The sequence below is a fragment of the Sphaeramia orbicularis genome, chromosome 1 (genome assembly GCF_902148855.1).
Source record: "Sphaeramia orbicularis chromosome 1, fSphaOr1.1, whole genome shotgun sequence".
In the NCBI taxonomy this organism is placed as follows: Eukaryota; Metazoa; Chordata; class Actinopteri; order Kurtiformes; family Apogonidae; genus Sphaeramia; species Sphaeramia orbicularis.
This window is the reverse complement of record NC_043957.1, coordinates 26,787,573-26,814,876: the sequence shown is the minus strand read 5'-3', so window position 1 is coordinate 26,814,876 and position 27,304 is coordinate 26,787,573. Positions and strand designations below refer to the sequence as shown.

General features: G+C 35.0%; 1 protein-coding gene across 1 annotated transcript; it reads right to left on the bottom strand.

Moving 5' to 3' along the window:
- Positions 1-4,552: 4,552 nt before the first annotated feature.
- cyp4v2a (cytochrome P450, family 4, subfamily V, member 2a) lies at positions 4,553-26,382 on the bottom strand. The gene is given in 13 exon segments (XM_030131629.1): positions 4,553-4,971; positions 5,070-5,249; positions 9,211-9,345; positions 14,096-14,198; positions 15,865-16,038; positions 16,129-16,255; positions 16,349-16,418; positions 17,159-17,349; positions 18,809-18,894; positions 20,062-20,174; positions 20,282-20,501; positions 25,094-25,247; positions 26,249-26,382. Coding segments are annotated over 13 exon segments (1,866 nt in total). The 3' UTR covers positions 4,553-4,792.
- Between the last annotated feature and the right edge of the window lie 922 nt (positions 26,383-27,304).

The following is a 27,304-nucleotide window of genomic DNA, read 5'->3' as shown; positions in this document are numbered from 1 at the left end:
AGAGAATGGAAAGTTTTCTTCGCCCGCCTGGCCCGGCTAAGACATCTCCAAGAGAGAAATGTCTCAGTTTTGAATGCCTGGGGTCGCCAGAAATTTGTGATGTTAAAATGGGGTCATGAGCCAAAAAAGGTTGGGAACCACTGGTTTATATTATAGCTCTGTTAGCTTCTCTCTGCTCTGTTTTTAGACATAAATCAGCCACAGTAAAACCACAAATCACCTCTGTTTTCTGTACGGTTTGTGTTGCCGATGGTTGCACGAAAAGTCAGTTTGGAATTGAACAAACAAGGTCAGAGCTGTCACAGTTTAGTCTATAGTCCATGGATCAACGGCAACTTAGCAAAAATAATAACATCACATAATGCCTTCATACCTTCATAAGCCTCAGAATCAAACTGCCTCGTGTAGAAGAAACACTGACTTTTCACCATCAAATTCTATTATTTCAATTTAAAGCTGTGTCCAGAAAACAACAGTGCTTCTAGATTTTGTCATTGTCACTTTATTTGACTCCAAAGGTTGTTTCTTAATGGTTCTCATCCCATCTGGACACTTCCTGACACTTTGCTCAAAGGCCCTATGGTGTTAAGTTTTCCTCACCATTCCTCACTCACTACTCCCTCTAGTGGTCACAAAAAATCCACCAATCAATCAATCAATCAATCAATCAATCAATCAGTCAGTCAGTCAGTCAGTCAGTCAGTCCGTCTATAAGAGGTTTACACTTCATTGTATTAAAGCACAGGGAGCCTTCCTGTGCTTCTGGCTACAAGTAAGTGAAACAACTGTATTTATTTATTTATTTATTCTAAAAATTATTATGTAACAGCACAGTAAAATACAACTGCTGGGCATGGAAGAGTTGAAGGACCTTCAGCAGTCTGATGAGGTCAGTTGTATTTATTCTCAAAAATTTACCATTAAACACTTGGTGATCAAATATAAAAATAAACCTGCAACTGCTGCCAAAGCTGATGGCATGCATACTTTTTTCTTTATTTATTTGCTTATTAAATTCAGATTTTGAAATCGCATTATCATCAGAATATAAATCAGATTAGTACCTTCTCATTGTGCAATCCAGCTGCTTAAGCCACATCCTACACTAAACCTGTGCAAAGGCTCCTTTATCTGAGCTATTTTATTAGAGATTCTCAGATAAATGAACTCATCCTGCTTCATTTGGAGCTCAGGCACCTCAAGTCTATCCAGCCATTGATTAGAGATGTGCTCAATAATTCAAATAATAGCATCTGAAAAGAGCATGTAATTCATCATCAGTCATGTCACTTTGGTGTTAGGCAATGACCCTTGCAGACATGCCAGCTAAATCATCCTGTGGCATTATGGATGGGGTCATTTGTAACTGTGTCATGCTATGATTACTACTTTGTTACAATGGATCCCTCTGACCTCAATGGGATTTAGAGAGTAAAGAGTTTTGTTCATTATAATCAGAAGGGTGGGTGTCTGTAATGAGTTGAAGTCAACAAGGTGATGATGCAGGTTGTCATGAGTTTTACCGAAAAGTCAAAGTTTTGACCTACTTGGAGGGGTGCGTTTGGCATTCAGAGGTAGCCTACTGTGAGAATGTGTTCAGATGTGGTTCTTTAACAAACACTGAGGTTGTCATTAGGCTTGTATTTAATAACAGATTGAATTATAAGTAATAAGAATAAATGAGCCTGTGAGGTCCTATGTTACTTCTTATGAACTGTTTAATGTGTAATAGATGCTGTGTTGGCCTCATATACTGGATATTACATGCTATTTCATCAGCAGTATGCAGTGCAGTATATTATATGTGAATGTTAATGCAATAATTACATAGTGATTTTGGTAAAAAAAAAAAAAAAAAAAAATATGAGATAAGGAAACTGTCAAAAAGAATCATGTGCATAAGATAGAAATATGGGCATATTATTCTATACTTGTGCAATAAATAAATATTTGTAAACTCTTGAATGAGTTTAGTTGTACATAAAATGTATTGTGTGTATTTTATCTGTCAGAATACGAATGAAAAATTTTTGACATCAAGAATTACAAACACGAAATGCAACTTCACGATTACGCTTTCTCCATTATGAATACGAATTCACCAGTGTGACTCTACTGTCAGAAATATGTCACCACTTCTCAGGTGTTATTTATCGAGCACAAGATACAGCGATACCCACAGACCGCACATAATGTTATGGGAATGTTCTATTAGGGTCAGCTCCCCCTACTGTTTATATGAGTACGTTAGTTCTTGCTATGTGACTAGATTTTGTCTGTAGGAAATGCATGTGTATTTCAATCAAACAATCAATCAATCAGTCAGTCAGTCAGTCAGTCAATCAATCAATCAATCAATCAATCAATCAATCAATCAATCAATCAATCAATCAGTCAGTCAACCAAATGTACATGTAATGAATAATAATCTTTGATTTTTCCAAAGATAACATTATTTTGTATAAATTACAGAATTAACTGTAAATTTCTGGCTAGCCACATTTATCACCTTAACACCTGAATTTATTTACAAATATAGTAAATCATAAATAATTTGTGTTTTTGCTTTCAAGCAGCTGCTAATGTAAGTTGAATTTGTTAGTTTGACTATATCACATAAACCAGATAGAAATTTGGGTTTGATGCAAATTTGCGACAACAGGCATAATGGTCAGTAAAGGCTGTCCAAAGGTTCCCAGGTAGTTATCAACTATGTCCAAATCAGCATTGGGGGAATACATATGCTGTTTTGACTGATTCCGTAATGGATGCAAATTTATGACAGTGGATGTTAAGGGGTAAAGAAAACCACTGCTGTTATTCTACCACTTTGCATATTATGATAAAGAGGGACTTTAGTTAACTAATGATAATTCCCACAATATCTACTATTCTGCCCCTGCTTGTGTGTGTGTAGTGACTAGCTCGGCAGATAGACAACAGGTTTCCCAAGAAAAGTCGGACGCTGAAAACTTCTCTCTAAAGCTTTTACTTGAGACTCACTGTAAAACTGCAAACATACATACAGAATATGTCTCAGTTCTGTTCATTGCCTTAGTACATTTACATGGCATTACACATTTAAATGAATAGGAAATAGATCACTAGCTTGATGCTAACTTGAATGGGAAAATTCATAGACACGCAAACGATTAGCATGTACAGATTAATTTAAGATTTATAACGTATTTTTATCCTGCAACAAAGGTTTACATCAGAGATATTTTTACTATTCATTCCTACAAGGACTGAACATAAAATAATCACAGGCAAACATTTTCCTGGCCATACAAACAGAGTGAGAGAAACATGTTCGTTTAGTTCCTTCTTATGTCTGAACTGACTAGGGGAACATCGAAAGTACAAAATATACGTTACTGCAACTTATTCTGACCACTAGAGGGCCCCCTGTGCTTGCTTTTAACAACAGAACATCACATCTACCAAACCAGATCTTTGTGGTTTCCCCTGAAATGGAATATGGCATTTGTTCATTATTTAACATTTTCATTCATTTTCATTTTGGTATAAATTGTCCAGTTCAGGGGAAGGTAAATAAAACAGTGGAGAGCACAGTGTTGCAATATATTGCTTTAAAATGGGAAATGACATTTAAAATCACATTCTATTGCAGATAAAACACTGTGCACCAACTGTAACTGAGTTAAAGAAATGAGTTTATCCCTTCTGAACCCTATCCGGTATCTCACTAAATAATAATGTTATAATAAAATGGCATACAAGTGTGCTGTTGTTGACTCAGACCCTGACATGGGTTTTATGGCACAGTGAATCAGACTTAACAGTGGGGCTTGTCAAAAGTATGTCAGACAAAGCAGAAAGTAGGCTAAATCTAACTTTATGTATAGGGCCATCTATGCAAGATTTTCTCATATTAACTATTAATATAAAGTTATCTCTTATTTTCGAGAAACACCTCAGACCAAATTCTAATTGTTGGAACAGCTATTACAAAAGCAAAAGTCCAAATATTTGCAACTATAGCATTATTTATTGCCATAAAATAGATTCACAAAAGCAAATATAATGTTTCCTTAACATCACCCTAAGTTACATGAATAAACATTACATACATCTTGAGGATATGAAAAGTACAGTTAAGGAGTTAATTGTAAATAGATTTTCCATAGCATACAGAAATAGACTGATAGAAGAAGTAGTGCAGCTCCATAGACAAAAAAAAAAAAAAAAAAAAAAAATCTAACCTAGGGGCTTGAAAATTAATATTCAGGAAAGTACAGCAGATATGAGAGGCTCATCAGTCTGCACCACAGTGGAGTTTCTAAATGCAATGAATATGTAAAAGTGTTTGTTATTAAGGCCTGCTTTAAAGTTTCACGCATTTAATTAGCAACAAAAAACACAAAACAAGTATTGAGTTTCATATTTATCTTAGGCTTTCTCCAAATGTTTTCAGTGCTTAAAATTGTATAACATTTGAACATATATTTAAACATTTATTATTTCTACTAATATTGTTTAATAATTTCAGCGCAGAAGTAAACAATAAATTCACACAGCGAGATTAGTTTATCATGAAGCTAATCCCCTAAAGCTAACTATGTCCAAGAGAGATCCCACTTTATTTTGCCAAAGTCTAAGTTTGTAAATTATGATAATAATTATTAAAGAACTTTCCAAATACCAAGCTAATTCTGTCTGACCTCTTGAAGGTTTAGGAAAGTTTCCACCAAGCGGTATTTAAGGAGCTTCTGTAAATAAAGGAAACTGAATCAGAAAAAAAAAAAGTAATTGCAAAGGAGAGGATGTTTTATGTAGATGAGGACTGAGGTTTCTTCTTTTCCAGTTTGATGAGAATGCCCTTTTCTGGTCGTAGGATGAGCTCTCCGACCGGACGCAGCTCTTCACGTTTCTGACAAGCTTCAATGTTGAAGTTACGCAGAATGGATGCTAAAACCACCTTTTCTTCCATTTGTGCAAAACGCTGGCCTGGATAGTAAAAAACATCCATAGATTTATTGAACTAAAACCATCTCTCATTGGGAAAAAAACAAACAAACAAAGAAAGTAAACAGTCCTTGACTTACCAATACAGTTGCGGAGTCCGGCAGAGAAAGGAATGTATGCATAAGGAGGCCTTCCCACTGAGTTTTCAGGCAGGAAGCGCTCTGGTCTGAACTCCTCGGGTTCAGGGAAGTATCGTGGGTCACGATGGAGGGCGTAGGTGATGATGATAGCATTTGCACCTTTGGGCACTTTGAATCCTCCTACAAGTACAAAACAACTTAGTCAAAACAAACTGATCATAATTATTTTCTTATTTCCTCCATCTTGTTTTATTATTCACATGATATTATGACTTTTACAACCTTAAAGATAGAATGATGAGACCAGTGCTTCTTTTGTGGCAGTTCCAATATAGTTTTTCTCTCTATTTAACTTTTCTTTAATGATTTATCACCTTTTTACTCAAATATTATGCTCTGTGTTTTGCATTTTTAAGTGAAAATCTGGTATTTTCCTGCATTTAATTCACTGATCGTGTAGATGTTCATTGAAGCTCAAATTAAAGTTGAGAGTTATTATATCAGAAACAGAGAAAACTGAAGAAAGGGTGTCTTTTTCAGTCCAATCTGTCATTAACTGAACACAAAGCCAGTGTTTCCATCCACTGTCATTGATCCAACTCCATGGGTTTTACTGGTGAATCAATGTTGTCGAAAATGATGGTGTTTCCATGGTAACTATGGAGCCTCCAAATGGCTCATATCTGATGTCCGTGAAAAAATGAATTATTGTATTTTACACCAGTTATTGACATGGATTGATAGGAAGAGTGGATCAACAGGTATTATACAGTTTAGATTAATAGATAATAGTGGCTTTTCCACTGAACATCTGTACAAAACTTTACTGATATTTACTAAATATTGAAAAAACAGAAGTGCGTAATGTCAGTTTTTCCATTAAATCACAAATGCGATGATTTATTTATTTACTATCGCGAGATGACACGAGAAGTCATTCCATAAACCTGGCGACGAATGTAAATATCACGTTGATTTACAGATATATTCATTATTATTATATATTACCCCTCTATCCCGTACTAAATTAAAAGATGACTTGGTTTCCTGGCGTGTCCACACATACCACGCCATGTTTCTTTTCAAACTCTTCTTCTTTGCTTTTTGTAACATCCATCAACATCTGTTTTTTTTTTTGTTTTTTTTTGATTCATGTGACTCTAGTTGCGGCAAAAGGTCTTTCCATTGCAGTTTTGCATGGTATACCAATTGCGCTATGCCCGAAAATTCACCTCTTGCCAGACCAAAAACTTTTCATAGACAAACGAGAGTTTTGGCGAAATTGACGTTTTTCCATTAGGCACATTTTTATGCACAAGTTATAGTCATGCCATTTTAGGGTCAGTGGAAAAGCGACTACCATTGGTTGCCAGTGGATATTTTGGTCTTTATGGGTTAAACACTGCAAACACTGTATTTAAAGAATTCACTTGGCAAATATTAACTTGATACCAATTTTCATTTTTTCCATTCAGTTCTAGTCAGCTTCATGGATGTTGCAGTGTGGTAAAACTGAGACTGACTACTCAGGGGCCCAATGTGGAGACTTCCCTCAAAACAATCTGGAATAAAAAGTACTTCTGTTTGCATTTTTTTTTTTTAATTTTATTTCATAAATTCATTGTTAATTAATTATGAACTCCAAACAAGAAGTAGACACTCTCTGAGGCCCTTGTCACTCCTTAGATACAACATCTATGCTTTTGAAACCCAATAGTGTGCATTTGGATATATGATGATGATTAAAACTAAGACTAAATCTCCAATGGATGCAGTGATTATAATTAGGTTTTAGCTTTGTCTTATAACTTGGGAATCATGTATACATACCAATACCACTTCACTCCCTCTCTTCAAATCCAAACTCAAAACCCATCTGTTTTGGACCGCTTTCTCTATGTGACCACAATTGCATTGTCCAATTTTTAACCTGTCTTTTGCTTTTTACTCTGTTTTATTGCTTGTTTTATATTCTCCTGTTTACTGTACGGTGTCCTTGAGTGCCAAGAATTATTATTATTATTATTATTATTATTATTATTATTATTATTATTATTATTATTATTATTATTATTATTATTATTGTTGTTGTTGTTGTTATTGTTATTGTTATTATACATGAAAAATATTTCTCTCTTAAGTATGGTATTCCAAACACAAAGAAAAATATATCAGGGCATAACTAGTTTATGGTATGAACAATTCATTTATGACGACTCCATGGATTTATATGTACCGTTGTTGGATGTAATCACCTGGATCAAAAGAGGAAGGGGGGCAGAGAGACTTCTACTGTATGTACAGGCCATCAAGTCTGGTATTACACACCTGGATACATCTCAGTTTGAGATGCTAATATAACCCCTTTGTTAAGGACTATCACTTGACCCTTCATCAATTTAAGCCCATCTTTAAAGTATCTTGCCTTGGGTAAATTATCAGCACAAATATTTTCTTGTCCTGTGTCTTACCAGTCTTAGAGAAAAGCATAGCACCATTACAGCTGATTTAATTGACATTCTTACAGCTGCAGCTGTAAGAATGCAGCTCTTTTTTTCTTCTTTTAGTGGATAATTTTTTTGGCTGGTCTCTTTTCTTTCTTATAGTGGATAATTTTTTTAGGCTGTTCTCTTTTTTTCTTATAGTGGATAATTTTTTTAGGCTGTTCTCTTTTTTTCTTGCAGTAGATAATTTTTTTGTCTAGTGGATAATTTTTTTAGGCTGTTCTCTTTTTTTTTCCTTATAGTGGATAATTTTTTTGGGCTGTTTTTCTCTTTTTTTTTTTCTTGTAGTAGATAATTTTTTTCATCTCGTGGATAATTTTTTTAGGCTGTTCTCTTTTTTTTTCTTGTAGTAGATAATTTTTTTCATCTCATGGATAATTTTTTTAGGCTGTTCTCTTTTTTTTTCTTGTAGTAGATAATTTTTTTCATCTAGTGGATAATTTTTTTAGGCTGTTCTCTTTTTTTTTCTTGTAGTAGATAATTTTTTTCGTCTAGTGGATAATTTTTTGGCCTGTTGCACCTCTGGGCCACCGTACTCAATCCCAGTACCAGTTGTATTTTCTTTTTAAATACATGGCATTGTTTCTTCTGTAACTGGATTTAATGCATGTGTTATACAGCTGCAATTCCTACACCACTGAATGTTCTCTATTATTATCACGTATGATTGCAATTATCAGTGTGAACTATTAAATAGGATGGCACTGGTTTTATTTGTTTTTAAGGTCATTTATTTGTGAAAATACTGCATGCTGTATCACTTCCTTTTATCTTTATCTTTACCTTTATCTTTATGTGGGCCCTTATCATACATTCCTAGCTGATAATTTTCAGCGTTTGGTGCAATGGTTACCATGGTAGAAAAATCAAGTTTGTGTTCTTAAGTCAAGGTTAGGGAACCAAAGCACAAAGCAATGCCTTACATTCCCTTTTAAACTTTACTTTTAAACATAGGTTTAAGAGTAAACACCAAACACACATTATTTCCACATCAGTGATAAAAAAAAAAACACCCAAGAACTACTAAAACAAGACTGTAGTTTAAATAAAACTTTAGTTTTGTCACATATTATCAGTCTTATTATACAAGGTTCCTGAATAACAAGTGAAATGTTGGACATCCTGTTATTTTCTAGTATAATTTTCTGCATAGAAAATCCACTGGGTTAATTTTTTTGATCCTGTAGTGCAAAAATGGTTCAACAGAAGTGAAGCTTCACAAAATATTGCAAATATAATTTTTTTCTTATGTGTAATACAATCATAAGATTAAACTTGAAATGTATTTCTAGTCTTTACTTTTGCACCTTAGAAGCTGATATGGTACTGTATGGAAATAGAGACACTGTTTTAGTATATTCAGTAACTTCTTAAAAACAAACATCAGCATACAGGAAATGTCATGAGTCACAGTGTCTTAGGACATACTAACTTTTTTTTTTTTTCTAAATAAATTTAATATATTACGGGTCATCTTGGTTTTATTGCTTTCTTTTTAATTTCATTCTACAATTTCCTCCGGGATTATAAAGTATCTGTCTAATCTAATGTAATTTAAAAATACCACTGCCCTAGGGGGGTTTGCACTTATATAAATAAATATGTCATTCAAGTGCCATCACTCTTCTGTAACTCACTGAAATGGCAGTCTTCACAGAGGCTGCGAGCAAAAAAGGGCACAGATGGATAAAGTCGTAGGGCCTCTTTGATCACACACTCCAGGTACTTGAGCTTCTTGAGGTCATCTGTGGTAATGGGTCGCTCAGATGCACCTTTGCACAAGAAACAATACATGCTATTAGAGTTTTACTGCACAACATAGCTAAACCAAACAGAGAATAAATAGGTGCATAGGTTAATAAGGTGTTGCAATGATTAAATTCATAGTTGCTGTGGCACTTTGTCCCATTTACCTTTTACCTTCATGTTAGATTAAAAATCAAACACTAATGTGCTGTCCCCATATATCTGATGTCATGTTTTTGATAAGACTATAAAATAATGATAAAACTCATTATTTTATATGAGTGTGTTATCAACAGGTGTGGTAACTTTTTTCTTTTTGTTTAAATAAGAAAAGCAAATGCCCACACACTCTATACTACAATTGAAACGTGAAACTTTAAGTGCATAAATAAAGCGACATGAATATAGTACACATGACTGTTTGCATCACAAAGAGATTTTTCTTGCCATGTACAGGGTGAGTCAGAAAAAACGCTCTTTCCATTTAAAGAAATTGTACTGCTAAAACGGAAACACTGATTTTTCTTTTGACCATACAGTCATATTGATGTGGTTATTGAGCATGTCTGGTGATCTAGTCATAGATTTATTGCATTGCATAAGAGAGAGAAGGTCCATTGTTTATTGGGCACTGAAATACCTGCCAACACAATGTATGCCACAGTGAACAAACTTGAAATTGACAACAATTACAGGAGTCGGGGCTTTGCTTTCACATTCAGGACATAGGCCTACATGACAGTGCCCAAGGAGTTTTCATCATGGCAAGACCACAGCGATTGCAGGTATTATTTCCTCATCGAGTTGTCTGTTTGGGTCAGGAGAGAGAGTAGCCACCTAGATCCCCGGACTTGACCCCCCTTGATTTTTTCTTGTGGGGGTATCTTAAAAACCGTGTGTATCGGACTGTTCCACAAACTCTTCAGGAACTCCGAAATCGCATCACGGCTGAAATCCAAGCCCTACGACGAACACGAATGGCGAGAAGAGCTGTGTTAGAGATGCGACAATGAGCACAGATTTGCATCAATCTGAATGGTAGCCAGGTTGAAGGTCGAGCCGGACGACTTCGTTGAGACAAAACATTTTGATGGCGAGTAAACATGCTGTGATGGTTGACAATTTCAATTTCATTCACGGTGGCATAAACTGTGTTGGCAGATATTTCGGTGCACAATAAACAATGGACATTCCCTCTGTTATGCTAAGCCATAAATCAATGATTCAATCGCCAGACATGCTCAATAACCACATCAATATGACTGTATAATCAAAAGAAAAATAAGCATTTCCATTTCAGTGGTACAATTTCTTTAAATGAAAAGAGCGTTTTTTCTGACACACCCTGTACAGAACTGGGCTTTCCTTGTTTTGCTTTCACTCTGAGGTTGCAATGAAGAGACTGGTTATGTTAAATACTCCAGTAAAAAGTTTATGCTTTCTTTCTTTCTTTTTTTCTTTCTTTCTTTCTTTATTTATTTTTACCTTTATTTAACCAGGAAAACCTCATTGAGATTAAGAATCTCTTTTTCAAGAGTGTCTTGGCCAAGACGAGCAGCAGTACATTAAATAGTTACAGACAGACTTCCATACATAAAACGAATACACAAAAAGCATATAGACAAGTCAAACCTTCTAAAGTCAACTCTGCAAAAAGTGCTCATGAAATGTAGACCAAAGTGCATCAGGCAAAACATCTGCAGCCAGATATCTCCCTCTCTAAGTCATACAACATCCTCTTAAAAGTGTCCAATGAAACCAGATCCTTCAGTTTCAGGTCTTTTTGTAGTTCATTCCAGGTGAATGGGGCCGCATACCTGAAGGCCTTTTTCCCCTGTTCAGTTCTAACTTTAGGAACAGACAAAAAGAAAAGATCCTGAGAACGCAGATTATAAGCGTCTGTGGTTCTGCGACTGATGTAGGTCTGAAGGTAGGATGGGAGCAGACTTAGAACAGACTTGTAAATTAAAATACGCCAATGACTCAGTCTGCGAGCCGACAAGAAAGACCATCCTACACGATCATAAAGTAGACAATGATGGGTAAGAGATTTAAAATTGCTGATGAACCTCAGACCTCCATGATACACACTGTCCAGTGACTGTAAACTATGGGTGGAGTCATGCATTAATGTTTATTTAACAGGGACAATACATACAGCATTGACACCAAAGGGAAAATGTGATGCATATAAGACATCTAGCTTCAGCTAATTTGCAGTCTTTGTCCTTGGTCAGGCCTTTGAATACTATAAAATAATATAATGAACATTATAAAATAATATGGTTTGTAGTTTGATAAGGAGCTGTGATCATTAATTTGTCTTGTCTATTTGGAACTGGTCATTTGTTGTCAGCTAATGCTGCTTCTAAGCTAACAGTAGTTAATTTTGTCCACTGTTACTGCTGTAGATGAACAGAAAAGAGGAGGGAGCAACATTTTCCCATGATGTTATGTCCAAGCTTTGGAAATTCAAAGATATTTCTCAAGCACAGTTCCAACGTTTTATTATTTTGTGATATACTCAACCAGCGCTTAAGGGTAAAGTTATTATTATCATTAGTCACTTTTCCATTGGACACATGCAAAACTTTACCGATATTTACTAAATGTCAACAAAACAGAAGTGTGTAATGCCGCTTTTTCCATTAAATCACAAATGCAATGATTTGTTTATTTATTGTCACGAGATGACATGAGAAGTCATTCCATAAACATGGTGACAAACGTAAATATGGTGTTGATTTACAGAAATATTCATTATATATTACCTCTCTATCCCATACTAAATGAAAAAATGATTGGGTTTCCTGGTGTGTCTACACATACCCCGCCACGCTTCTTTTAAAACTCTTCTTCTTCGCTTGTTATTACGTCCGTCAACATCCTTTTTTTTTTTTTTTTTTTTTTTTTTTTTTAATTCATGTGACTCTAGTTGCAGAAAAAAGGCTTTCCTTTGTAGTTTTATGTGACATACCATTTACGCTACGACCAAAAAATCACCTCTTGTCAGCGCAAAAACTTTTAATCAAAAAATGAGAGTTTTGGCGAAATTGTCATTTTTCTACGAGGTAAATTTGTATGCGCAAGCTATATTCATGTAATTTGAGGGTCAATGGAAAAGTGCCTGGGGCCTTACAAGACCTTATTATGTCAAAAACTCAATCTGCTGATGATAAACACTCTTTAGTCTACAGGAAATAATTGGCCTTTGTAACACACAACAAAATATGACAAAAATTATATCCTCAAAGAAAGACAAAACCACCCCTCAAAAAATCCTTATAATGCAGCAGTAAGTTCATGAAAGCTGCCAGGAGAAAGCCTCTACTGTCTAAAAGAACATGGGAGTACAGCTTAGGTTTGCAAAGCTGCATCTTAGCAAAAACACTTCTGGAACTTATGGTCCCTTGGAGAGATGAGACCAAAGTGTAGATATCTGGCTATGATGCAAAGCCCCACATTTAGGCAAAAACCAGACACAGCATATCAGTACAAACAGTTCATATCAACTGTCAAGCGTGGTGGTGGAGGGGAGATGATTTGGACTTGTTTTTCAGTCACAGGACATTCAAGTCACTGCATCAAACATGAACTCCTCTGTGTACCCTGTGTATTCCAGGGTCAAATGTGAGGGTCATCTGTCCGACAGCCAAACCTTGACCGACATCAGGTGATGCAACAGTACATTGATCTGTAGCAGACCACTAAATCTACAACAGAATCGTTCAAAAACAAAAGAAACAAGGTGTTGCAGTTGTCTAAAATCACAGACCTCAACTTGACCATACCAAAGAATTCATAGAGGGTGTACTTTCTGATTCATTAGGTCACTGAACCTGAGTGCTTTACGTATCAGTATAAAGGCTGTTATCATTGATGAAGACAACCAAGACATTCACTGCCTTAGAAATGGAGAATGCTAATAAATTACTTTCTGCCAGCACAATTGTTACCACTTTTTGCAAACTGGATCGTAAGCTGCTTTGAAAAACAGATATCCTGCTTGGAAATTCAATCAGAAGACAATGTCCTTTTCTTCTCAAATGTTCTACCTTGGAACCAACACATTTAGATGTCTACTCTTCGTTAAAACTGTGACATTCAGGGTCAACTTTTGTTCTTAAAGCAGTCATCCTAACCCCTATTCTGTCAAGCTGATACATCAGAACTGCTAATGCTACTAACTCCTCACTTGAGGTGAATCAGAATCAATGTAGCCATTCACCTCATTATCATAATACTGCCTTTTATTGATTTTTTGGGAGTCCTTCTGTCTTTCTTGAGGACATAAAGCCAATAAGTCATGTTTAGCCCGTGTGTGTTATAAAAGGAAATTGTTTCCTATAGACTACAGCTTGCTAATCATCGACAGATTGAATTGTTCGCATAACAAGGGTGTGTAAAGCAATTACAGCGATAATTTTAACCTAAGTAATTCATCGGGTATATGACAAAATAATAAAAACTTAATCCTGTGGTCCTGAAATGTCCTTAAACTTGCATGTCTGGTGTCTTGCTACAAGGGAGTTACGTCATGGAAAAATGTACATTGGCCATTGTAAATCCACACAGAAATAGACTTAATTCAATTATTCTCTATTTATTTTGGCAAGGATTTTCACAGCTATTATCCCCGTATAAGCTTCCACTGACTTGCGAAGAACAAATGAGTGTGGAAAAAAATGAGTCAAAAGGGCCTTTGGGCAGGAAAATAAATGATGTCATGAAAGTGAGAAGGTGTGCAGTGACAGAGAGAGCCAATGTTGCTTTTACCGAAAACCTCCTCGAGCTCTTGTTGCACTTTGCGGTGCGCCTCGGGGTGGGAGCCCAGCAAGTGAAGGGCCCAGGTCATAGAGGATGCCGTAGTATCATGACCCTGCAGACAAAAAGCGATTAGCTGGAAAAAACAGCATGCACCAGCTGCACTAAATGCTGTTTTTAACCACTTACAGCATGATTTAAAAGCTCTAAACACATTATAGACACATTATTTAGAGGGAGTGTGTGGTCAGTGTCCAAACAAACCGTTAAGTATCGAACTGACAGAACATTTGCAGCAGAGCTTTTGGATCTGTGGCTGTTCCACTGTGTTCAGCAGTGAGTCTTTAACTTTGTTTATCGGCAATTATGTCCTTGGCAAAGAGTGTACAGTCAGTTATTACTGAATGTTCCAAAGTTGATCAGAGTGAGGTAAAGCGGGACGCGTGATAGTTGAAACTTCAGAAACAGATACAGACAAACTTTATTGATCCCAAGGGAAAACTTTTCATCAGCTCAATTAAAAGAAAGAAAGAAAATCAAGTAACTCAGACATTTCATTCCAACTAAAGTTACACATAGTTATTCATTATCATCCAGTTATATGGAAAACATTAAACATACAAATAGAACCTTTAGGAGTATGGAGCTAATTTCCTGCCAAAACTCAACAAAGAGCTAAAACACATTTTACAAACACCTTGAGATTCACTCATGAACAAAGTGTGATTTGAAAACACAAAAATAAAAAACTGAGTAAAGAGGTCAGTGCTTACAAATGGAGTCATGGTACCACCTTTTGTTATTTGTGAGAAAAAATTTGAAAAGTTGTGTTTTTGTTTTGGTATTATTATTATTATTATTATTATTATTATTATTATTATTATTATTATTATTATTATTATTATTGTAGTTGTTTCTAAAGCTATCAGCAGTATACTATATATATATGTTTGATAGATATATTTAATCTTTAATCTTTATCGATAAACAAAATGCATTCATGTGTTAATCCTGATTTCTACGTACCACCCACTGTCCATTCAGTTAATGTGAGGACAATCACAAAACATGTTCTGTTTGTTTTAGCAGAAAATGAGTTCCATTAAAAAAAAAGAGATGCTACTTAATTGTCCACTGTAATAATATCTGAAATGGATTTAGAGTTGGTTGGACACATGACATGGAGAACACGTAACATCCTTAATATTAATATAAAACTGAAGAGATGAAATCCATTAAAAATACACATATGTGATTGGTCCGGTGTACAAATGTTTTTGGTGCATGAATTATATGTTATCAATTTAAAATGGGGTTTTCTTATGATTAATCAATTTGCATTAAATAAATCAGTGAATGTAAAATAACTGCTGTAGTTCACAAGTCATGTGATCTAGTGACTCCACATTTATCCAAATAAGATGCATTTCTATCCATTGGATGATTGAGCATATTATATTATATGATATTATATGATATTATATTATATTATATTCATTTCTTTATTTTTTCTATAACTTCTGTTACTACAGTGGACAAACACAACATGCATCTTTTTTTCTTGAATTTTACTTTGATCTTAAATCCATATTTCATGTGTATTTATTGTCAACACGTTCTGTGTTATGAAATGGTAATTTATAAGTAGGCTGATTTCATCATATGGCATATGGGCATGGCATATGGTACTAAAGCACTCTCTGTAGGTACATTCTTCATTCAATGTTAAAATGAAGAAAACCACATTGAGCAGCTTCATCAGTATCATTTGTTGTACTGACCTCAAACATGAAAGTGTCCACTTCCTCCTGAATGTCCTGATGGCTCATAGTGTTGCCGTCTTCATCTATAGTCTTCAAAAGCATGTCCAAGAACGCCCGTCGTTTCCTCATGCCCTGTTCAGACTCACTGTCGGATTCAATGTTTGAAATGTTTTCTGCTCTTTCATTTATCACCTAAAAAAACAGAGAATCGGCATGGAATTATTCACATCCTTTGCTTGAAAACTAAAAAATGTTGCGCAATAATCAACTGATCTCACTGACTTTGTATGTGAATGAGTGAAGGACTCTAAGTGTCTTATCGTGCTCTTTGCCATCACCGAAGTAGTTGTATATAAAATCAGGCCAGAACCAAGGCGTTCTTTGTCTGCGGCTGATAATGTCACTCATTCTGAGAAGAAAAAGTCAACAAATACATGTAAGCATTGTGAAATACAATTATGTCAACTAATTTATCTCCTTACAAATGCAAAAAGTCTCTTACTTGTACACGCTTTTAACATATTCTGATTCCGAGTTACTCTGGGCATAAATCTTCTTTCCCATTGCAGTTTCTAAAAAGAGATTATGTTAAAGCCATAGTTTAATAGACATGTACTGTAAGACACTTTTCACTGTAATTAGACGTGGAACTTAAAGGAGTCATATTTTGCTAAACGCACTTTTATTAGTCTTTGGTACATTTATTTGTGTATTTGGACCCTACAGGTGCTGCAAAGCTATCTTTATACTCATTTTGGCAAAAAAAGAGTGGATTTCTACAACATGTTTCAATTCCTTCTTAATTTGTTGCATCTATAACTAGTTATGTCATGACATTTGCACATATAAGGTCATGATTTCCAAAGAACATTTCTCCAAAAAGAACATAATTGTCAGCAGCAGTTGTTGTATTCCATACTAAAAATATGTCCAAACTTCGAGCCCATTACCTAAAATGTTCAGTTGTTGGTTGTATTAACGAACACAAGTGGCTGAACGTGACAGAAAGCACAATGAACAACCTGGAGGGGGTGGGGGTGTGAAGTGACTCATGTGCATTTAAAGGGCCAGTGCTCAAAACGACCTTTTTGGTGTCATTACTCAGAAATAGGGTTGAAGATGGACCTGTTTAATTAATGAAGAATTCAGACCCAAGCATAGCATTTACAGTTTATGTAGACCACAGGGAAATGTTTTAAAATGCATAATTCCATTTAAAAAAGCAAAATATCACTCCTTTAAGTGCTTCATCACTTGTGTTATGTTGATTTCACTTTCTGTTCGTGCTTATGTAAATACTCAATGCACAGACCACAGATAATGTCCAGGGCACAGAGGGTGATGTAGTTGGAGCAGTTAAACGGACCCTTCCCCACTTCCTTCTCCAGCCTCTCCACCAGGATCTCAGCCTGCTCGTTCATCACCTCCAAGAAGTCTGCCAGGATGGAGAAGTGGAAGGTGGGGGTCAACATCTTCCGTCGTTGACGCCACTTGAGGCCAGTGCTTAGGAAGAAAAACAAAACAAAACAAACCAGAACATGTCACATGTCAAGTGTTATGAGGTTTACGAGGAAAAGAGTGTCAGACTGTAAATGATTAATTACAAATCCACCAAGGTTTCGTCACTAGGTCTTGACCCTCATCCTGTCTTGAAGGAAAACAGTCAATGTTGTGTTTACTGACCTTACATACAAAGGAAAACGGACAGAGGTTTGTTTTATTTTAGCTCATAAAAGGTATTCTTTTTGCATTTGATGATATTACTGAGAAAAAAAAAAAAAATCTTAATACTTTTGGTCATTTTTGATCTTTTGTGTCAGGTTTTATAACTGCCTGTAATGAATAGAAAATGTGTAATAATGAGCATTGCAAACATATTTAACTCTTGCTTTCCTATAGTGCCACCTTCAGGTTATAATCGGCACTTAGCTCATAATGAAATCTTTTAGACTTTCTACTACACAATAGAAATTTTAGGCACATTAAATGTACATCATATACAACTTTACAACTAATTATTAGACAACTTTTTTTTTTTCTAAAGAAATGTAATACAACAGCCCTTTAACATGTCTCTTTTATTCCGTTCAGAGTTTATATGACATGTGTTATTAGTAAAATAACGTTTTTGTTGTCATGAATTTAAATACAACATATTTCTTTATATGATTTGTGAAGCCAACATTACATATCACTGCATACGCATTTTTGCTTCTAGTTTGCAAATAGAATCCCTAATGGCTCAGTAAAACATGTCAAAGGTGTAATATTAGAGAAGACACACACATATAGAACATTCTGTACACAATAGAATATAAATAATAGCCACAGTTATTTGAGGCAACTGTAATTATTTTTGCATGATAGTAATTGTCAGAATTCATTTGACTGTATAAAAATTGACGGCTATTTCTAGATCAGCTTCCATTATCTGAGATTTGACTGGCATTCTATAATGACCAGTACCTCATCATCTATTCATGCCCATCATTATCAGTAATTTATTTGTATACTTGAGTAATAGGCTTTCTATATTTAAGCTATTATTTATGTCAAATCTGTCCCAAACAATCCTTTTGAACAAAAACTAAAAGACAAGTAGAAATGCAATTCTGATTTTTGTGTTAGGTGTGCATTAGTTTTGCTGTAAGTTTATAAATAAAGTACAAAAAGGCTTAATTCTATGTTAGTGCATAAAGTCAATGGGAAAAAGCTAGTTAATCTCTATTATCTGTCTGATGATTAATAATTATTTAAAATTTCATTCATTATATAACATCTATAGGATCTGACCTATTTTCTGGAGCTCGTGTGACCTTTCATTTTACTTCCCACTAGTTTTCATAACAGTCTAATATTCAAATATACTAATATGGGAATCTAATTTGAATGATATTATTATCTTTTATAAATTAAATCAGTGTATGTTCTTATTTAGGATTTTTTTTTGTCTGTTACATACCTGGTGAGCAGACCAGTCCCAAGCCATGGATGGAGGAATGTGTATGAATAGGCTTTGTCCATATGAACAGAGTTGGTCAGAAGAGGCTGCAAGATTTAGAAGATGAAATAATGTGTTCAAGAGTCATTTACAACAGAAAAGCTGTTATTGAAGGACTGAAGTGCAGGCTGTTGCCCCCTGGTGTTTAACAAAGGTACTGTAGGTCATTAACAGCCAACAAAAGGTTTTACTTTTCAATTTTGTGATTAATTTTGAGATGATTATTGTTGTTATTGTTGTTCATTTTTACTTTCCAGAGCAAAAAATATGCAAATGTGATAATAGGTTGAAAAAGATGACTATGACAAAATTCCATAAAATGGAATCAGTTGAAAAAAGCTGATTTCTCCACAAAAAATATTTACAAAAAGAAGTAAATGTCAATACAAATGACTTATGTGTCTTTCCAGTGTGGTAACAATATGCAATAGTTTTATGTTGTTGTTTTTTGACATAAATATTTAAGTAGAAAATCAGTGCATTTGTTTTCAGCCTCTTCTTTGTCATGTAACTTAAATGCATCTCACTGGGTTTTACTGGAGTTTCTATTCATTTAGAGCATTTGCATTGGGTAAGTATTTGTAAACGTAACAAATATCCATCCTAAAGCTGAAATACTGATCAAAATGGATGATATAAAAGGAGACAAAAGTCTAAGCATAATAGTTATTATTTTGACTATTATGTTAACTGTATTATTATATTGACTCACTGATTTTATTGGACGTTTTATTAATTGCTTTTCTTCCTCTCATCTATTTATTTATTTATTTTTCCCTTTTGCACTGAAGAGGGTAAGCTCTACCCAGTTTTGTTCTACAATGACATTAAAATCTATTCTATTCTATTCTATTCTATTCTATTCTATTCTATTCTATTCTATTCAGTTTTTCAGTTGAAGAGCATGCACTGGGAGAAAAAGTGCAGTGACATCTTTACAAAGAGACTAACACGGGTTAATGTAAAGTTAAGGTAAACCCACGTTGTCACGCTAAATGAACTTTGTCACTGTTAGTGCTTGATCAAAGAAAATGCACACCTACACACACACACACACACACACACACACACACACACACACTGAAAAACACTGCAATGCGTGCAATGAAAATGTGACATTTCTAAGTGAATCTTAGATATTCACAATAAACAACTGTATCAATAAGTGTATGAATTAAATGCTGTAAATGTGGAGGGGGTGTTAATCATCCTACCTCGACTGTTTCATGGTGATACAGAACAACAAATGGAACTGGTCCAACCCAGATTTTAAACAGCGGTGCATCAGAAAACTGTTGAGTAAAGTCCACAATCTGATTGAAGAAGTCTGAAACAAACACAAATAACATGGTGATACTGTGCAGTATATGGAAACTTTGTCTAAGCTGATGAAAAATACCACAGAAAGCTCTTTTGTTTTTTCTTCCCTCTTACCTCCTGCATCGGTTTTAAACATGAGTGCATTCCCAATCAAAGGGTACGTTCCCTCCAACGCAGGAATGGGCTTCATCTGAATCCATTTGTGCAGGTAATCGCTGAGCAGCTTGTAGGTGAGGTAGGTCATCACAGCGATGAAGACGCTGGCTCCGAGAAAAGGGAGCGAGAAACTACCTGCTAAAATGGTCATCTTGTGCAGTGTGTGTGTGTGTGTGTGTGTGTGTGTGTGTGTGTGCAGTTTGTGTAATGAATGACTGCACCGGCCACTTCTTGTGCACGTTCACTGTAGAGAGGTTATTATAGCAGAGGTAGAAGGAGGAGCTACTGATTTCACTTTCCTCTGCCTCTGATGACCTATTACCTTAATAGCACCTACTTATTTTACATGTGTGTAATGCATTAGAAATTTTATATGATGTTTTATGAGATACTAGAGTTGTAAACAGAAATAGGGCACGATAATTGCTAAAAAAAAAAAGTTGCATAAATATGAATTACATAATAAACATGTTAATTATTTACTATGAGATAGCTGAATGGCCCTGACCAATGCTCTTAACCTGCTTAGCCTCTCCTTGGTCATTTGATGTGGATTTATTGGTTAATGATTAACAGCCTTAGTAACAGACACATTTAACGATAAGACAAGAGATTTCACTATTTGGAGCTATGAAACTTATTCTTTTCTTTGCAGGTTCATGATGATTTACACCTTTATGCAGAATGTTACTACAGTGTTTTACTCTTTTGAACTACTGTCTGATAATATATGTTGTTATGCTGACAATGCGTTGAGTAAAAACCACAAAAAAATACATACAGTTGGACTTTTACAGAAAAAATCAGATTCTTCACTGAGGTCAAAGCCTGAGTAGTGAAGTTTTGCTGAACTGAATTTTCCTTGAAATTACAATTAAAATAGGACTATAATGAAATTTAGAATTAGAAATAAATGCTAGAAATAAGAAATATAAATAAATACAAGCTAGTTATGCTGATACCAAGTAAAGAACCCACAACTCTTACACTCAGCATGCTTAAATTCAGAAGTTGTCTCTCTCCACTAGTAAATCCTGCTCAGTATCCACTGGAATATGTTATTTTTAGACAATGCATTTTCCTTAAATAAGATTATTTTTGAAATTAAATGCATGTTTGACAGATTTGATGATTTTCTTGTTCATATAAAAAAATCCCACTTATATTCCAGAAACAAGGCTGGTTACTTCCTTAAGATTCCAAACATACTGTGTAAATATGTACTATAAGTGTAACTCCACTCAAAACCTTAAACAAAAGTACCTAAGTATATCCTAATATAAGTTTGAAATTTAAAATAAAATGACTGTGCAGTAAAAGTTTTTGATTCATATCTTTGTGCTGCATTTATGAGTATGCTGTATTTTTTGCCATATGTGTTTAAGGTTAAGTTTTTTTTTTTTTTGAAGTACTTCGTAAACTGTCTATAGTTTAATAAACTGCATCATGTTCGGTAAAATCATTATGTTTTTAGCCTCTATAGCCTCTATAACCATATTAACAAAAAAAAAAAAAACACTTTTCTTGAGTTGAGAAAAGCAATACCCTGCATTTGGACTATACCTGGGGTTAAAGCGGCCTAGGCCAGTGTATACCGCCCCAGGCCAGATTATACCCCCATGATATCAACCGTGTTGAGCGATATACACAAGATTTACTTACATTTTTAGGTGGCTTCAGCTTTAAGTAGCTTAAGCTTTAAGTAAACTGAGAAAACTAACTGACTTAAATCTTCAAACTGTAAATAATTACTTTTATTACTTCAACCAGAAAAACCTCAATCAGTAAAAATATTAGACTTCCACAAAGATCAAAGATTACTACCACACTTCTCAATAGTGTTTTCACATTAAAATAAAAGCACACAAAAAACCCCCCAAAACATTAAAATGCAATTAGAACATAATGCTCAATTAATTGGATGGTTCATTATATAATAAAAGTCATAATGTCCTGAGACTTCAAGTTCTTAGACTATAAAGTCCTCCCTACAATGTAAATGTTCAAAGTTAATTTTAGGTTTACGACACAGTTATACTTCTTCATGTTGCTGTAGTTTATTACTATGACCAGTAGATGTCAGGATTACAAAAAATAAATCAGTTGACCACTTTTAAAGGGTTGTAAAAATTAAGTTTAATTGTTTTCTGTACATTGTGTTGTTTGTCAAACTAATATTTTCACAAACTGATGTATTGTATTCATTAAATTGTATCTTTTTTTTCCCAGCTAAATTTAAATAAATAATTAAACAAACAAACAGCAACAACAAACCAATAAATAAATACATTCAGTCACACAATTGATTGGTGATCATTTGAATGAATATTAGTCTTTAGTAACCTGAACCTAAACTGAACATGCTTTCACAGTTAATTAATTGTCACGTACACAATGGTAGATTGACCTACTGACGCCCTTCTGCCACACCCTCTGTTTGAACATGTAAAATGTTGAAAATAATGCAACTGCTTTTGACAGGACTCAAAGCTTGTCTCCCATATTGTAATCTGTAGAGTTACTTACTGAGCTATCTGTCCACATATAATTTGATATGCAAATTTATGTGACCCAAGGCTCTCCTATCTCTTGTATTGCTTCACACATGCCATGAGTCTATATGGTGAGAGTGTTCACTCACACTCACATGGAATATTATAGACTTTTAATCCTTTATCTCATTATATATATATATATATATATATATATATATATATATATATATATATATATATATATATATATATATATATATATATGTGTGTGTGTGTGTGTGTGTGTGTGTGTGTGTGTGTGTTTGTATGTATGTGTATGTATGTAGACAGGTATGCATGTTAGTGTAAGCATGGATGTTGTTGTTATTGCAAACATGTGTTTGTGTAGATTTATATGTGTGAGTGTATATACAGATATGTTAATTTTATTCACCATTGTGAACATGGGCAGTTGTATGAATATGTATACAGCTAAGTACAGACTAGTATATTTATGTGGGGTGGGTTTAAGGCAAGTGTTTTGTAATACTTTACAAATCTCCTTCAATCAAATATAGGTCTTAAAAAAAGTAAGAGAGTTCAATCTAAACTAAAGTCTAATCATGAAGGACAACTGTCTATTCAAGCAGCATTTGGGTCTGCATGAAAAACAAAGAGGCTGCCACAGAAGGTATGGAATGTAATATTATACAGTGGAACTATACAACTGCATGGACTGAATATTAAATATGTTTGAGTTGCCATGGAACACAGCCAGTGATTGAGTGAATCACACAAAGTTGTCAAACAAAGGTCTGTACCGCTACTGTATCCTGTTGTTTCTCATTTTTAATTATTTAGAATGCAATCGAATTCAGTGCCATAACTGAGGACAACCTTAATAAAGTGAACTATTTGATTTTGTTCCAAAATGGTCACATTAATGAGGTTAAATTGTATTCATTTTTTTTGTGTATGATACTACTACTACTACTACTACTACTACTACTAATAATAATAATAATAATAATAATCATAAAAAAGTTTTATGTGATTTGAAATATTTACAATTGAATCCCTAAAGCCCCACCGGGGCTCCGACCCTGTACTCCCCCCACCACCACCACCCTTCTATTTTTTTCTAGATCCGCCACTGTGTACAGATTAAACAGTGTTTATAATCTACTTCAGGGATGACTGCCAATTGTCAACAATGGACTCAAATTACAACATACAATAGTAAGGACAGGATTTCAAACCTCTAAACAAAGCCTGCACCTTTCATTCTCCATAGGGACCATTCTTCTCTCTCCACCCAGTTGGTATCGTCCTCTGCATGAATAATCAAAGGATCAGACTTACATTGTAGATAAATATTTTAATACACTCGCACCATGACACATACATTTTTATGAAAAAATAGAATAAAATAAAATCCTTCACATAAGCTCACAGAGAGGACTTCCCCTCTTTGTGTTGCTAAATCTTTGGTTTCAAAGTTTAATATTTTATACTATTCCCTATAAAATATTAAGTGGAGTTTGTTTAAATTGACATGAAGCTGCTGTACCTACCAGATTTAACTTCTGTTACTTGAATAAGCAACGCACAAGCAAACATAGTGATTGCTGGGTGAACATGTGGCCAGCCTATTTGCCACTTTTCTACATGAAATACTTTATTATCATTGGAATCTCCTTATATAAAGCTGAAGAGACAAGTACATATAAACACAAAACACAAGGTAAATGATGTGTAAGTTGACTGATAAGTTAAAGTAATGTGTAATTGTTATGTATTTTATGTATATCTTATAGCCCTTTAGCCATGAGCCACTTCATTTTCAGGGGGTCCTAAAAATATACACACAAAGGACATATGTAAAATAAAAAAAATAATGTACAAGACCAAATATTGAATCAATTACATTAACATAAAAAGCAACAGTTTGTCTTCATTTATGTTTTTGAGCAAACACAATTATTGTAAATTGGAGGGGTTTTTTTTGTTTTGTCTTTGTTTTTAAGATAATGGAATAAACACGGCCTGAACCAACTGAAAGACAAAGCTGTATTGCTTTCTTGGAGGGAGCACATCTGAAATCTCTTTACATTTTAATAATGCAAATTTCAGTGAAAATGAAGATCTACACATAACTAAAAACTGTTTCAAGTAAGATAGTAAAAACATTAGCAAGTGAAATGCTAACAGAGAACAGTCACTGCTGCAGTTGATTAGTCATGCCCAGTGCTATGAGGAGCTTTTGATGAAAGGCAGGGATCCTTTCCTTGTGGACCGGCCAGTCGAGGATGCAGCTGGAACGTAGCATGCCTCTGCGCAGGAAGAGCGAGTGGGATAACTTGTAGTCGTGGACATCCTCAAGGAAGACTAGAACCACACAGTCCCTGCTGGCTTCAATGACCTGGTGAAGTGCATGATGGGCTTTAAATCTGGATGGGGGTGGGCAAAAAGAGTCATAACTGAGAACTCACTGAACTGGTATAAAGCACACAGACCAAACTGTACAGTGATTCTGTCAAATAGAACACAATTCTTTAACCCATAAAGACCCAGAGCTACTTTTGTGCCCATTCCCAAACAAATTTTTCTCTCTATTTAAACCTTTAAGTGAATTTAACCTTTATTTCTTATAATATTTTCCCAAGTGTTTTATGTTTTTTTGCAGTTAAAATTGTCTAATTTCCGATATGTAATTCACTGAACACGTAGATGTTCAAAAAAGCTCAGAGTAAATTCAATGGATATTGTATCAAAATAATGAAAATTATTTTTTCAGCAAGGATATCATTAACTGAACATAAACCAAGTGTCCCCATCCATTGTCATTGATAAAACTCAATGGATTTTACTGGTGAATCAATGTTGTAGAAGATTACGGTGTTTCCACATTCACTATAGAGCCTCTGAATGTCCAAATGGGTCATATCTGATGACCATGAAAAGATGACAAACTGTATGTTACACCAATTATTTACATGTATTGATAGAATAAGTGGATCAATGGGTATTAAACAGTTTAGATCAGTAGATGGTTCTGGTCGCCAGGGGATGTTTGGGTCTTCATGGGTTAAAGTTAAGTAGGTATGATCTGTGTATGTACTTAGGTTAACTTTAAGATCCAGTCTAATGCTAAAAAACTGCAGCTAAATGTATCATTAATTAATATTGTAAATTGATAAATGACCTTAGAATGCATTACCCTAACCTATACACTTACAGTATATTGAAAATCATGTATGAACTCAAGCAGTGTTTACCGTCTACACCAAGGATCCCTGAGAAGACTTTCAGTGACAACAAACAAGATTTTCTTGCTCTTTCTCAAATTATCCACAATGGACTCCAGCTGTGACATGCCCGGGATTGAGTCTCGATCCTCTAAGCAAAACCTACATCTTTCATTTTCCAAAGGGATCATCCTTCTCTCCACCCAGTCGGCATCTTCTTCTGAATGTATGATGTATGCGTCATATTCATATCCCCTGTCCTCATCAGCTGTAGCGTCACTAAACCCCAAAGTACGATTGATTAGAATATTCCAATAAAAATGGATCCTCCAGCCATGGAACCGTACGAGAAGTGCAGTTACCATCAGCATCAACACTGCTGTGCTGCTCAGTATGTAAAGAGCTTGAAATGGGGTCATGTCCTTACAAGACTGAGTATCAAAATCCATGATGGAGTGGTTGAAGTACAGAAGCGGAGTATTGCATATATACTGGTCACGGATATCGGATACAGAGGTATTTGTTGTGTTCAACCAGGTCACAAACCATAGGATGCTGTCACAGGTACAGTCAAACGGGTTTTTATTCATAAAAAGTTCGCTGAGGTGGCTCATAGGAGTTCTGAATACTTGTGGCCTTACAGCTGTGATTAAATTCTTCTGTAATTGTAAAACCTGCAGTGACAATAGATCTTCAAAAACTGAGTCCTTAAGGCTATCTAGGAGATTGTTGGAAAGACTTAGTGTTTGGAGGTGGTTCAACCCTTTAAATGCCTCCAGTGGGATCTCATCAAAACCATTACTATCCATCACCAGAGTTACCAAATTTGGCACCCCTTTGAGAAATAATACAGGCCCACCTAAGTTGGCACTCTTCCACAACCGGGCTAAGTTATTGTGTTGGATCAGTAGAACGTCCAGGTCCAGCAGTCCATCTAGCATATCTTCTCTGACATTTGCAATATTGTTGTTGCTTAGATCAAGGATTTTGAGTTTGGAAAGTGGCTTGAATGGAGATGGATCCAGATCCACATGTGTGCCAGTGAGACTTTTTCCTAAAGTCAGAACCCTAAGATTGGGTACATTGGCAAATGAATCAAAATGTAAAGAGAGTTTCTGGTTTCTGGACATGTAGAGCTCTTGAACTTGGAAGAGATTTGTGAATTCTTGCCCTGAGAGAGTCTGATTGATGAAATTGTGATCTAGATGTAAAATAGTGAGGTTTCTTAAAGCAGAGAAGGTTCCAGGACCAATCTGTTT